Source organism: Wyeomyia smithii, chromosome 2 (genome assembly GCF_029784165.1).
Source record: "Wyeomyia smithii strain HCP4-BCI-WySm-NY-G18 chromosome 2, ASM2978416v1, whole genome shotgun sequence".
NCBI lineage: Eukaryota > Metazoa > Arthropoda > Insecta > Diptera > Culicidae > Wyeomyia > Wyeomyia smithii.
The window spans coordinates 17,886,908-17,902,523 of record NC_073695.1 but is presented as its reverse complement, the minus strand read 5'-3'; the positions used below and the strand labels follow the sequence as shown (position 1 = coordinate 17,902,523).

General features: G+C 39.0%; 1 protein-coding gene across 6 annotated transcripts in view; it reads left to right on the top strand.

Annotated features, from left to right (window-relative positions):
* LOC129724807 (guanine nucleotide exchange factor DBS) overlaps positions 1-15,616 on the top strand; it is a 172,346-nt gene that overhangs the window by 117,412 nt on the left and 39,318 nt on the right. For 5 of the 6 annotated variants that reach the window (XM_055679980.1, XM_055679979.1, XM_055679978.1 and 2 more), the window contains 2 exons: positions 12,396-12,515; positions 12,620-12,715. In XM_055679980.1, the coding sequence (XP_055535955.1) occupies positions 12,396-12,515; positions 12,620-12,715 (216 nt within the window). Of the gene's footprint in view, positions 1-8,557; positions 11,525-12,395; positions 12,516-12,619; positions 12,716-15,616 lie in introns of all 6 variants that reach the window. The other variant, XM_055679976.1, reaches the window with a different exon arrangement.

Genomic DNA, 15,616 nt, shown 5'->3' with positions numbered 1-15,616 from the left:
TCCAATGAAGATTTGTTTGCTTCTTAAAGCACGGTAAACCACGTTTTTAGCAAACATAGAGATTTTTTTTTATGAAGTAAAACAATATTTTTGAAGTCAGTTGCGCTACAGACGTAGTAAAAATATAAGAAATTATTCTAAATTTTAAACCCGCTGACCCCGAGTAACGTTCAACTAGTTTATGATATCTGTTCAGTATGTTAGGCATGCAATATCAATCAAAAATACTAGTGTTATTTTCCTGACGACCTGAAAAATTTTCCCGATATTTTCTATATTTAAGACCAAAATAAAGCGAATATAAAGCACCTGGCGATATCAGGTTTAGTCTGAACATGGTATTATTGCACTAACATTTTTTAAACATTTTAACATTTTGTAAACGAAAATGTATTCTATTTGCTTTTTTTTTTTCAATTACCAAACCAAAACAAAGCAAATGTAAAGCACCTTGCGATGAAAGATTTTGTCTCAACAAGGTATTACCGCGTAAGTATACGCGCGTCAAAACACTACTCGTTCTGTTTCGCCGCCTCTACCGACGCGTCGTTGCCGCTTGAGTATGACCGGTTTGAGCGTTTCATATAGACGTTCGAAGAAGTAGCTCGGACGCTTTTGCGATGCTTCTTGCTTCGCTTCATTTGACGCCTCAGTATGTCAATAGCCTAAGTTACCAACCATCCAAAAAGGCATTTGTTTTCTTAACATTGTTATTTTTTATCTCCCAAAATAAAACAGTTAATTAACATATTTGTTAAAATGTATAGTTTTCCATCACATATAAAAATGCCAACATTTCAGCTCACCGACATGATATCAAGTATCTTTTTTTATGTAAATTTTCGTGGTAAATCCCGCTTTGCAATGAAAAATTCAGTTCTTGCTCAAAATTTTTTTTTATTTGTGTTTTGAAGGGTTGTATCTAAAAATTATTAGAAAAATTAATTTTTTGTGATGTTTATTGGGCTCTGGGAGTCAAAAAACTGAATACAATGCTGAACCAAACCAGGCAAAATATTCAAAAACAACCCCACAAAAATAAAAAAAATGTAGGAATCGAACTGAATTGAAAAAAGTTCAAAAAAGTGGGTTTGTAGCTTAAAAAAGCCATTTTTTCATAAATCACGTTTGGGCAACCTCAAAACAATTTTTTAGAAAGTCAAAATGCTATGAATAACATTATCTTTCAATTTAGGGCTGAGCACCTTGACTTTTTCAACATCGATTTTTTTTGGGACACCCTAGTGCACACTTAGCTTCACTCCAGGTGTATTCCAAGCATTAAATGTAAGATTTCGGAGCTTTGATTCCTGTGACATTAATTTTTCTGCAATTAAGTTAAAGGGAGGGGGGAAATTACATTAACCTTCATTATTTTTAAACCGTTGATTAGTTTAGCTTGAAAATTTGTATCCAAGGGTTTTCGAATATCCACAATGGTGACTTCGGGATCCCATGAAACTGCCCAAAATACCCAATTACTATCCAATGCGGGTATTTCCGTGATCTAGATGATGCACATATGCTATAAATCGTCCCCAGCCACCATTTCGCGACTTTCGGTTTTCGGAAACCAGTTCTTGATGGGAGAAACATCTAATACGGGTATTTCTGGAACCAAAACGCTGCCCAGAGACCAAAAATCAAATCAGACGCCATTTTGAGATCCAATATGGCAACTTTCAAAGACCGCCTAATATAAGTATTTCCGTAAACGGGATGATGCACAGAAGCTAGATTGACACCAGATTCTATTATAAAATCTGAAGGGGCAAGGGTTGCTGGAAATCAACCAGGAATGGTCATTCCAGTTGCATAGAGACCGGAAATCAAATCCAAAAGACCCCATTTTGGAATTCAAGATGGTGAATTTCGGTTACTGGAATACAGCCGAAAATTGCAAAATATCAAAATGGTTATTTAGGGAGCTGAAAAGTCTTTCAGAGTCCAGAAATCGCTCTTATTTTTTAAATGCACGGTGGCAGCCGGTTTCTAGAGACTAGTCACAAATGATCCGTTCTCAAGTTATTTTGAATTTGATTCAAAAAAATTTGAAACTTAAGGTCAAATTATACATTAAATCCAAAACGGAATATATTTCCCCCTCAAATTATTTTTTGGTAAAATTTGACATTATTCGTTTTGGATGAAAAAATGTGAGACGAATTTCTCTTGAGAGTTAAATTCCACAGATTTTGTTCAATGTCAATATTTTCGTGAATAATCAAATTCCAATGATGCAATATTATTTTGATAGTAATTTCAAATCGTAAAGTTATAGGCGACTAACTTTGTTAATGTAACCGGTTTTGAGATACTTCGATATAAAGTTTTCAAAATTTCGGTTTTTATGAAAATACGCTTTTTTGAGAGTTATCAATAGCTCTCCTGACCAGGCTTCGGAAAAAGACTGCGGTGTGACACTATACTGACGGCTGTTCTCTCTTTCTACTCCAACAGCCTCATGAAAAAGCTATTAGTACATACAGCAAAAACTTATACAGGCAACGAAGCTGTCTTGTGTTGCATACGACAGCTCATTCTTGCGCATGTATTTTGTACGTTTGTACATGACAGCCTAGTTTGTTCATTTTAATGGTATTCTGTTGGTTTGGCTTGCGCTGTTGACAGCCTGCTGATCGGCTCTGGCTGTCATCGATTATAACAGACTCGCACTCTTTCTTTTCTCCTTTTTCTTAGGCCGATACCATGATAAACACAAAGTAAATCGCCCCATTTCCCCATTGTTGATATTCTTGCTCACACGAGAAAAAACGTGTTTCGCACTGCCTCGCTTAAATTATATAGCATCGGCCTTACTCGTGAATCATAATCACCTGACAGCCCGATCGGATCTGTGCTGAAGGATTTTGCGCTATAAAGGCTGTCATTAGCGACAGCTTGGAAGAACCAACCGACGTAAAGAGATGAACGATAACAGCCCGTTCGGCATTGCATGTTTGTGCTGTCGTCAGTGGCTGTCGGATTATGTACCTAACGTAAGGGGAGCATGGAGAGCTGTGCAATACAATTAGAACCGTATTAGTTTAAAACATGCAGTCACGGAAAGACAGTCATTTTCAGAAGCCTGCTTCGGACACAAGCATAGATTTTTTGAAATTTACTATCGATATAACACAACTGATACTTTGACATCAGAGAGACATCATAAATTTCTCGGAGTTTGAACATATTTCAACTTAAGAGGCAACAATGGCGCCATTTTGAATTTTTGAGAAACCGGTAATTTTTTAGGGTTTTTCGACGCCATTTTGTTTTAAGATTTTGCCCCAATTTCCCAACAATACAAAAATAGGTTTATCTGCTTACATTTTACGTTAATCAGACACCTACCATTCGATTTCTGAGACTTTTTTAATCAGAATAAGATATAATTTGACTACCACTTAAGGATATTAGCGAATTACCATTAATGCTCAGAAATAACCGTTATTATTTTGCTTTGTGAAATATACAAGGACCATGCCAAAACCGGTTTCGTAGAATCACTGTTTTGAGCTCAGTTTATGTTCGATTTAAGATCTGTTTTTTTTAAAAGATGGGTAAAAATATGCTAATATGTGGACAAACAAAATGGCGTTTTTCAGTCCCATAGCATCCTTTACTAATTTGTAGAAGGGTTGAAAATCCACAGAGGCATCTTAAAAAAAATGTTTCAAGAAGGCTTTCAACCGTCCCCCCTATATGAGCTTTTCGACCCCTTGCCAGCCGCGGACCCCTCGTTGGGAACCACTGCTCATGGACATTCACGCCCATGATGATAATAGACGATAATAGTAGTGGCTATACCCTGACATAGAGATATTTGATTATCACCGTGAAATTTCTGTAACTGGTTCGAAAGAATTTTTTAAAGAGTTGTGAAGAATGTTATCAGAAGGTATTTCTGTTAGTACAAGTTTTCCATAGTACAAATATTGATTGATAAGGGAGATTTTCTTGAATAAGGGAAATCAGGAATCAAATCAAAGAATGTTGAAAACGACTAGGGAAAAATAAGTTAATTAGTTCTTCATTCGCTTAAACTTACTGGCGCTTAAACATCCATTACATGATTCGAAAGTAGTACCCACTAAACTGGAAAGTTTCAACATTCAGGTACAGTGTTATCAACAGCAGTATCTCAACATCCATCTTAATTATTGAAACAAAGTTTTCTCTAACCACACCATATAATAAATCAACCCGTACAAACGTTTTTTTTTCGAATCCATTTTCGACCCCGCAATATGACGTGATAGTAGATGATGTAAAGTTATGTACACACATTTGCAGTTAACTAGCAAATGCAACTTAAAGAGATGACACCTGTGGAATCGCTGCCTTTTGGCTTAAGTTTTCGTAACATATCGCTTTTTTTTTCTTACAGCCCACTCGTACTTATGCTGCTTCGCGTGCTGCCCCGAAAGCACAAACTCTCAAGATCAATTTTCACTTTCTTTGTTGACAACATCTGCGGGTTGAATCTATATGTGTGCGCTTAGCAAATTATTATAACACAGAAAGCCCGCCCTGTTACTTCATTTTTGCCAGTGAAATAATTATGAAGGCGGTATACCAAACGAACGAAAGAAATATAAACGATGTTTTCACTTTCCATTAATTCTGTTTTGTTCTCTCCAGTCTCCATTACCCTTTGTCTCCTGAACCCTTTGGGGCGGAACAGACAAGGTGATTACCGTTTGGTTCTCACGCTATCGAGCCATAGGGCAAATTAGTAAATTTGTGTTGTGGCGCAACTGTAGGTTCATATCCATATATGTTACACTCAAGAGCCTCGGATTCATGTACAGCATGTTTCTTTAATTGTTATAATTTGAAACAAAAGTGTTGTATATATGTTTAAGTAGTCATTTTAGTTACAAGTGGAAGCTCGTCGAATCCTCTGACCTGATTCAATATACAATATTCTTACAACTTATTATTACTTTAAATTACGATTTTTCGTGATGAAAACATTCCGCTCGTGAAAGGATCGATGGAAAAGGCCGGAAACGTCTTTGTTTCCGACACCTATCTTTACCAATTTCATAGCGGTGGCCTTTGTTGAACTGTATGTGCTGTGCATGTACGAAAGCTGCTTAAAGAGGAGCATAATTTACCCACCCGGCCGAGTATGCGGGTGACGTTGTCTGCGGTGGATCGCGCCGCGTATTGAGTTGCTGACGGGTGATCCAACACGATCAATAATATTGCCGAGTAAACCGCACACGTGTTACGCAATCGCGGCTACTTACTTCGGGGTACGGGAAAGATGTTTCGTCAGTTTTTTTCCAGTATGTTGACGGGAAAATTGGCAACCGATGCAATGTGTGATACGTTGTGCATTAGCTGCTTTGAGATATTAAGTTGTGATGGCAACATGCAGCAGTTAATGTGTTGGAGTAATCAAATTACAGCTGTTAGTGTGTCATAGAGCATTTACATAATATGTGATATTGAATCTGAAACAACTTACAACGCTTCTTGCCAATCAGAACTCTCAATTACTATAGCTCTTACTATAGCTCTGTTTACAGACGATGGTGAATTTAAAAAAAAGCAATCATTGTATATTGGTAATCAACATGCCCTTGTTATCAGCAGAATTTATTGTCTGGTTAATTTATGCGTGACATTGGTTCCGCTGTAAAAAATATTCAAATTAAAAAAAGGGTGAATGTTTTTCTGCATCTAAACATACAAAAGCTAAAATGCATTGTTTTAAGGTTTCCGATTGCTAAACAAATAAGCAATTCAAACTGCAACATAAAAACGACTAAGGTCAGATAAACACATCTTAAAACCTGTTGGGCTACTCCTAGCTCTGCCCTAATATGAATATCGAGAAGATAATCATTGCATCAGAGCGGCTCCAAAACTCTATCCAAATTTCTTCCCCTGCCTTTCCACCTCAACCAATCAAGCGAAATGATGTCCGAGTAACGGCTGTCAGTCATCGCTACCGTCATTCGGTCGGCATTAACGAGGGACCTTGTAACTGTTTATTGGTTGGATTTTTATGGAAGATCGGCTACAAGATGAGTACCACCGGTTGTAGATAAATTATCGGTTGGCAAACCATGCTGCTGTGCGACCTTGTGTGCTCGAGGATTCGAGAAACGCTTAGAGGATTGACGAAAATTATTCCATCAAGCAACGCCCGGTAGAAATGACACGGCTCTGCAACAGTGTTGCTTGTTTAAAGTTTCTCCGAATCGATCACAGCATGGATACTTTCCATCCATCGGTCGACCCTTCGAGGCGTGCTTTGGAAAGTAATTGAAGTATTATGGGCAATTAAAGCCAGTAGCGTATTTTTTTTTTTCAACTAAAATTAAACTAATTGCTTGAAAGCCAATTTTTCTATATATTGTGGAAGTTCGTTTCTTCGATCTGTACGACCGGGGCGCGGTTCGGTGCAGTTGGAAGCGAGGAACTTTCGCACGCTGATATTTCATTTGTAGAGGTAAAGTCGACTACGCAGATGGTAATGATGTGTGCCACACTTCGGCTACTCCTGGTTGTTTACATTTATGTGAGCTATGCTTTTGCGTCTTTCAGCAGTGTGACGTCAATGAAATTAGCTGCAGTGATTTTCTTTGTTTTTAATTATCTTAACTTAGTGTCCTAACTTTATATTGGTGTCTGCGGTGCTGATTCCTTATTTATAAAAAGTGTTTTGGACAGGGGAAAAAATGTACCAAGCGATGACAGTTGTTTGGTGACATTTGAGAGCGTTTCTTTAAAACAGTAGAGGTATTGGCAAAATAAGGACAGCCGAAAAAATTTTTGTTTTGCGACTATAACGTTGCCGTCTAGTTCCACATACACGAATGTTTTTCTCTGCCGTTCGACCTATTCCCATGTCGACGATGGCATGTCATGTTGTGTATAACATTCAGTATGCGACTCGGTACTGCCGAGTTTTCTTTTCTTTGCACGAATGCTGTCAGTAAGCTGCCAATCAGTCTGTATTTTACTCCCAACGCTTTTATTTCGTCACGCGACATTCGTCATTGGCAATTAAAAGAGGTGAAGAAATGTCTCCGGTGATTTGGCCTGTTTGTGTAATGCTTCTTCTACATTCGCTATTCCGAAGATATCTTCCAAATAATGCCGAATCGACACACGAAGTACATTTTTCGTTTCCTTTTGTGATGCTCTTTTGTCAATACGTTCTCAATGTGATGACCCGATTATTAGTGCGGGTAGCTATCACAAACACACAGCAACAGAAAAAGTATTCTTAGAAGATAGTAAAAAGGCTGTACTTATGGAATGCTTGGTTTTATTGCTAATATGATTTTCAATTTTCATTTTTGATTTGATTGAAACTTTACACAGAAATCATTTTTTGCTTTTTTATTTGAATCACGGTTTATTTTTGAATAGGAGTTTATGTAAGAATGGTATTGATAATTACAAATATTTTTAGAGTCAGAACGGTTTGTTTCATCGGTGTGACGTCTTCAGCTAACATATCTAAACATAAAAATGCAGTCCTGTCTGTCTGATCCATGTAGACTTGGAAACTATTTAATCAGTCAAGGTGAAAATTTGGATGTAGCAGTTTTTGGGGTCGGGAAGGATTCTTATGATGGTTTGAGACCCTTCCCTCTTCTGCATGGGAGGGATCCCATATAAATGAAACACAAAATTCTGCATAACTCAAGAACTAATCAAGTAAAATGAGAACCGAATTTGGCATGTGGAGGTTTTTGGGAGCCCGATATATTTTTGGGATAGTTTGACACTCTTCCCTTCTCTGGAAGGGAGGGCCCTCATACAAATGGAACACAAATTCTTGCATAACTCAGGAAATATTCAAGCAAATGTAACCCAATATAGCATGTGGAACAAGAAATATTTCTATGGCAGTTTGACACCCTTTCCTCTTCTGGAAGGGAGGGCTTCTATACAAATGTAACACAAATTTTTGCATAACTCGAGACTAATCAAACAAATAGAACCAAACTTGGCATGTGGATGTTTTTAAGGGTAACAAATTTTTACATGATGGTTCGACACCTCTTTCCCCTCGGGAAGGGAGAGTTCCCATACAAATGAAACACAATTGTTTGCACAACTCGAGAACTATTGATTAGAACTAAATTTTCCATGTGGAGGTTTTTGGGGGCCAATCATATTTTCATGGAGACTCGATATTTCTTCCTCTGTTGGAAGGTATAGCTTCTATACAAATCGTATTTAGTTTAATGTCATTTTGTTTGGTTAGTTGTTGCTAAGTACTCGATATTTTCCATGAAAAATGTTTGGAGATATTTAGTGTGTCGATTAGTTGCGAGCTATCTTATAAAATATACCAGAAATTCAGCTCTATGAGCTTAATTTCGGGTACTTGACCTAAAACAAAATATTACTTTATGATCGTAAAAATTTGCGCTCTTATTTTGATAATTTGTTTAGCCTAAAATGTGTTGGTAATGTTTCATTCGGTCTTTTTCCATCTCATCTCTCCGGCCCGTTTGCTCGATCTTTGCTCTTCCCCTATCCAGCATGAAAATTAATAACATTTTTTCAAACATTTAAATAGCTCAACTCTACCCTTAATGCAACGTAAGCAGCAATCACTGTTGCTGAAATGTGATCGAAATACGAGACTGCCACGATGATGCAGTCACGAATGCGCCAACAACAGCCGGCTGCTGCTCAGCAGCCACCTCCGCCACCAACGCCTGCTGCTACGGGCCCTGGTCCTGGAGGAGGATCGGGAGAGGGAATCACAACGAACAGAGGAGTGGGAGAGGGACAAGTCGAAAGTAGGAATACAGAAAGTGGACCAAACCCGAACGGTGATGGAATTCGGAAGGGGATTCCATTGTTTCGGAGTAATCGGAATTCTAGTAGTTACAACTGTCGACGGAGTTTGCTTGCGGTTGCTGCGAAAGTTGATACGGGAAGAAAAGTGTCGCACTCGCAACCCGAACAGGTTCCTACTCGTCCCGATGGCAACTCTGACCTAGACTGTATCGATGAGGATATGTTTGCGAAGATACCGAAAATGGAGTTGTTAAAAGTTAATTATGTAAATTTGAAGAACGATGGTGTTGCTGGGAGTGAGAAGAAAAAGTCAGCTGTGGATGATAAGAAAGCAAACGGAGGAACGGTGGCAGCGGCGGCACCTACCAAGGGGGTAGTGTCAAATGCTATCAAAAAACAGTTGGCAACTAGTAGCGTTAATATAACGAACAGTAATGGAAATGGTTCGACCTCCAATCTGAAGGATATCAAATCCAAATATTTAGTGTACAAAAAGCATAACGGTTTCGGGTCGAATAATTCGATAGCGGAGATTGGGGCAAAGCTGCAATATATTAATGATTCGGATGTAAAGATGAAGAACGGGAAGAAAAAATATGCAATATTTGATACCAAGAAAAAGAGTAAACTCGACACGGTACAGTATTACTTTGACAGTCGGAGTTACGAGCGTTACGTCGATAATAAGCTGTACGGTATGGTGAATAAAGATGGTCAGCAGTCCCAGCAGCAAGGTGGGGGTACTGGTCCACAACAAACAGATTCCCCAACGGATACAGGGGACGCTCACAAGCGTCTTAGTTGGGATTTTCGTACCAACAGGCCTAGCATGCTGCGGGTAATCAATCAATCGGCTCTCTCGAAGATGCCAACCTCGGAAAGTAACCCACAGCTGCAGCAGCAAACGAAAGGTAGCACATTCAAGCAACAACCGCATGCCGAAGGCAACAACCGCATTTTCCGACTACAAAAGAGCCATACCAGTACCAATCTGATTACACGCCATAGATCAATGAACGATATTCATCGGATAAATCAATTATTTCTCGAATCTAAAGCGACAGCTGACGGCGCTAGTCAAGCGCCACCGTCCCTTCCGCCGCTTCTTTCTCGGCAACTTAGCAGCAGCGTGATCGCATTGAACCGGAAAATCGTCAGCAAGAACCCCGCACCCCCTGCGGTCACTAATAGCGGGGTTGTTCGCGAGAGCGTTCATCGATTCGAGAAAAACAAAGCAAAAAATGACGAAATGTCAGCGAAGCAGCAAAAATACCTTGTCCATAAGCGGCTCAGTACTCGATACAAAGCGGAAGAAAGTGCCCTTTCTGTTGCAGCTGCTACTAAAAACGCTGCTCCCGTGCCCTCAGTGAAACCGATTACCGCCATCGGGCCGGATGATACCATTAGCAAGCGAATCCGACAAATAATCGATGGTCATAACGGAAGTGGATCTACCGAAACCATCAATTTGGAATCCACCAAGCTGGAACCTCCTCGGCCCCCACACAGGGTGAGGTCCAAATCACTGGAGCGCACTCTTAGCGATGACGACATGAGCAGTCTAAGTGTCAAAAGTAGTAAAACTACCTGTGGATACAAAAACTGTAAGTTCTCCAATTGTCCAATGTCGTCATCATCATCCTCATCCGGTTCATCAACGGTTTCTAGTTCCTCCTGTGAATCACACAGACAGTCGACAGCAACGGCCGAAGCCCACAAAAGTTGTCTAAAGGGCAAGGAGCCGGAAATCATATGCGGTAAGCGAACCTCGATTGTCATCAATGACAGCGATGGTGACATTTTGCTGAACAACGTAATCAACGACAAACTGAACAACAGCTGCGAAAATGTTCGGGTCATATCATCCAAAATTAAGGAGATCGACTTGGAAACCAATCGAATGATCATCGAAAAGTGCATTGAGCCAATATCGGACATTACGGAAACTGTACTGGCGCGGCGAAAATTTTGGAATCAGCAAAACCAACGTAACTTCAAGCTGAACAATAATCCCCAGAACAAATCCTACAATGATAAGATTGCGATTAACAACAAAATTAAAAATGAGGAGAATAATAGCATCAAAATTTTCATCACCGGCTCAGGAATTACGAGAGCCAGCATTAGTGAGCCGGTGTCGTTGATTTCCACCTCGACCAGTGGGGGCAGTTCAGCAGCATCAACGATTAGTTCGAACGGTGGAGAGTCCGACAAGGATGATGGTTACTATGATCAAAGTGAGCGATCGTTGAGTCCTGCCGAAAAGCAACCATTGTCGATCGTTTCTACCGTGAGCACTTCGAGTACGGTTTGCAGTGACGGTACCAATATGTCCAGCGTTACGTGTAGTAATGGCAGCTCCACAAACCGTTACACATCGAAAACGAGCATCCGACTAGGATGTGATGGTGCTTTGTTTTGGAATAATAATTATTTCGAAGATCTGGACAATAATCAATCAAACGTCGTAGTGAACAAAAATGACGGATGTACCGCTGGAAGCTGCTGCTGCTGCTGTCGCCGAAGGCGAAGTGTTGCACTAGGAAACAACGGTTGTCTAATCAGTTCGATCGATGTTGGTGGCACGTGTAGCACTGGAAAGGGATGCATTAGCCATAGTAGCGGAAACGGTACCGGGTGCAATGTGGTGAACGGGTGTGTCAGTGGTAACGGCGGCGGCGGAGTGGTACTGAGAAAGGCTCAACTTTGCCAATACGGAATGGCAAAACACAACAGTAAGGTAATTATCTGCATCTTTAAGTTTCGTATTGCATTGCTTTTAAAAAACCATAGCGTGAACTTTCTTCCGGTTTTTTCTTTTCTTTACTTCACGCACTCACTCGCCAATGTCGTGCCTGCCGCGATGTAATGCCGCCAACACGTGCGTGCGGCTGTCAAAACAGCGGCAAATTTAATCCCGGTGCGCAACGGTGTCATGGTGGATGCTTCCTATTGCCTTCCACCGCGTGGTAGAAAGTCCAATAAAACTTGTTAATGTCCAATTTCCACGCTTTCGGGGGCGTGCACGCCGTTTACTGCAATTATAATAAATCGGCGAAATTTAGGGTAATTTACAGCGGCCGCGGTTGTCCAGCGAATCGGATAGGTTTAACAATGAGGGCCAGATTTTCTCTCTCGCGGTATTTATGATGCATTCGCTTTAGTTTTGTTTGTTTGCCTGCTAAGATTAGTCGTTTGAAAACGAATAAGTTATAGACAAATTTCCGCATTCATGAACTATGTAATTACCCTTGCAATATAACGTCCCGTTACTAGGTAATAAAGAATAATATTTTTTTTGCTTACTTGCGGAACCGACTGCGCCCAGTGTACAATAAAGGGGTTTTTACTGCCACCAGTTTTTGAACTCAATCTTCCAATATCAAAGAACATTCTTCCTAAATCGCCATCCTCTCCAAGCAAACTACTTTGAAAGAAAATGATTAATAGTCTGCAGTTTACCACTGCTGATGGGAGAAGAAGTTTTTCGCAAGAACCAAATAGGCATGTAATTGCATAACTCATCAGGGTGCCGGGAGCTGTGCTTAAGCACTGATGAAGTCTTCATTTTCTAATCCATCTTGTGTTTCGTTCTTTCAACTCATCGGCAGCTGGAGAGCTTTTCGTCCCGGCCCCGTTCCATCGAAGGCCCCCCCGACTCGGGCATCTCCATCAGCAGCGATACCATCATCGCCAGCTCGGATAGTGATTTGAACCTGCAAAGCCAAACGGTAATACTGGCCTAGATTATTGTGCTGCCTGTTGTTAATGCATTAGTTTTTGTTTGTTATCCGACGGTTACTCATTGTTGTTGGTGTTTTTTTTTTATCTGTAGGATTCGGATGAACGGAAGCTCAAACGGGGACACGTACTTGCAGAACTGCTGGAAACTGAGCGAATTTACGTTGCCGAAATGGGTTCCATTCTGAAGGTAAGTTCCTGTTTTGTCTTCCATTACTTCTGGAGAGTGTTTTTTTAAAAAATACTACTGCATTGGTTTCCTGATCGATATCGTCAGAATAGAAAAGCACGTATTCGTTACTTGCAACACAACAAAGTTTGCGGAGACAACAAAAAGTTTACTTTTTACTCGATCAGAATACAAAGTTTATAAATATGTAGTGTGACTTCGTGCAATTCGAACGGCTTACTTTGTATAGGCTGCAGATCGGAGCACGTTTTGATTTCATTTTCTTTGTCGTTATTTCCAAATGGATGATAACATAATTATGAATTACTTTTTTACGGATATCCTTATTTTGATTGTTGAAAGATTATATTAGGTGATTGATTATCTTGAACATAGACCTGGAAAGGAAAGCGTGGTACAACATTTTTGAGCCATCCAGAGAACCAAATTCTAACAGACGAGCTCATATTTATCGCCTAATTACCAGTTTGCTAGAATCTTGAATCCATCATTGAGTTCAATTCAGCTTCTTACAGAATGGATTCCGTTGACTTACTTATAAATAGAAATCTACCTAGTTTAATTTAGGTTTATAAAAATCCCTTTGTAACAACCATTTATTGCCTATAATATCAAACCAAATATTTGAATTATTTTTATTCTATAAATTTACTGCCCAAACAGCTCTCGTACAGCAGTACGAAGGCTCAATACCGTGAATTTTTTTCATTTACTCTCAAATACAGGTTTTATTGACATACCATCTTCAGAACAAGAAGCCTCAGGGAGCAACAATAAGCTTTAGGTGGGAACTCCGCCGTTAGTGGCGCTGCATAACCTAACTCTTCAGTTATGCACTTTAAAGAAAAAACTATACAGAAGACAATTTTCAATTTCAAATATGATTTTTTCAAATATCCAGAAAACTGTCGCATTCGAGAGGCAAAAATATTCAGCATATATTTGTATATCATCGAACACAACATTGCAGAAGACACAAAAAGGATAGCTTCTATAAAGACCGGGTTAGTGCCGAAAAATTGTAAAAATATCATTACATATACATTCCTGAATCGCAGTTTAGCAAAAACTAGCAGATGAAACCTGCATAGGATGAATTATTATCTTAATCACTTCACGGAGCTTATTAAAACGTTTGTCCCTTCCAATATCTTCAGTGCAACAAAAAAGATATATTTTTTGTATTTTTTTTTGTAATAACTTGGTCTGTGTAGAAGCTATATTTTTTGTGTCCTCTACAAAGTTGTGTATTTGAATGATATACGAATCTACTCTGAACATTGTTGCTTTCTAAATACTGCATTTTTCTAGATATTTTTCTACAATTTTCTAGATATTTGAGTCTTATGGTAAGGGCCCATTCAATATAAAATTTTCGAAACAATAACAGCAAGAAGAAAAATGTCTCAAGCAACGTTTTAGCGTGGTGACACAACTTTGCTGAAGACATAATTTCTCAAAAGAAGAAGACTGAAAAGTTAGATTTTGTCGCGCTATTTCAGACGCTTTTTATATACTTCCCATATATACTTCTCAGAATTTATTTATTTATTTATTCGTTCAACATCAACAGACTCTATCTGGTCCTAATGATTGTATCTTAAAATATTTAAAAAAATACTCCTAATACTAGAGCGAGGTAGATGGTAGTCGAAACCGGAGTATGACAATAAAACCAGTATTTGGAGAGGCAATGCAAAAGTTCTCGATTTTGAGCTCATTTTCAGGTAGTAACTCAGTCTGTGTAGAAGTTATCTTTTTTGTGGCTCATATAAAGTTGTGTGTTTCAACAATGTACAAATACAGGTTAAACATTTTTGCATTCTAAATGCGATATTCAGAAAAATTTTATTTCAAGGACTTGTTTGACTAGTCTGATATAAAATGGTTTAACACTAGAACAAGGCAAGTTAACTGACAAGTGTCTTCGGCAAAGTTTTTTAAGACAACGTTATCTGCAACTTTGCAAACTACACTATTTTACTAAAGTGTAGGACTGGAAAGTAGGATTTTGCAGCGCCACTAGCCGTGAGCTCCGAACTTTAACATGTCGTTCTTTGAGGTTTTTTATATGCCTAATACTCTGAAGATAGTATGTCAATAAAACCAATATTTGGAAAGTAAATGAAAAAAGTTTACGGTTTCACTGTGCTGTGGGAGTGTTTTGACTGCTCATACGGAATTATTTTCAGTATGAACTTTATAAAAGTTCCACAAATTTTGTATCTAATCTGAGAATATATTCTATTAATTTTGGTCTTTCCACATTTGAAAATTTGAACTTTTCTGGGTTTTTTAAGCGTTTCTCAGCAATTTAAAGTCATAGTTGGGATCATTTTGATTTTGTCTAGCGGTTTTGTAGTACTTATTCTCTTTTTACTAAGCCAAGTTTTGCTTTACAGTCTATGGTCGTACCTCCTAACTAAAGGTTTCAGAGTTCAGAATCATTTGGCCTTGTACTAGGCAGTCTGATAAGTACCTGAAAAATGAAACACGAAGCCGTTTTTTTGGCCAAAGCCAGTTTAATTTTTCAACATACTTTCCTTTGAGCTTGATACAGAGAGTCCAACGATTGATACCGTCCGAAAAATACTCGATCGGAAGGTCTCCAAAATAGGAGATTATAGGCTCTTTGGAGTAAAAACGCTTACCGGTGAGCCATCTCTTCAGGTTAGTAAACAAGTAATAACCGCTGGGGGCCAGGTCTGGTGAATACGGTGGCTGAGGAACCAATTCGAAGCGGATTTCATACAATTCTGATTGTGCAACTGAGCATGAATGAACGAACCCATTCTCGTGATAATAAAGCGGTTTTCCTCCTTCAAATACGATCGGTTTTCGGCGATTTCGATTTTCAATCGGTCCCATAATGTTGAATAGTATGCTTCGGTTATGGTTTTA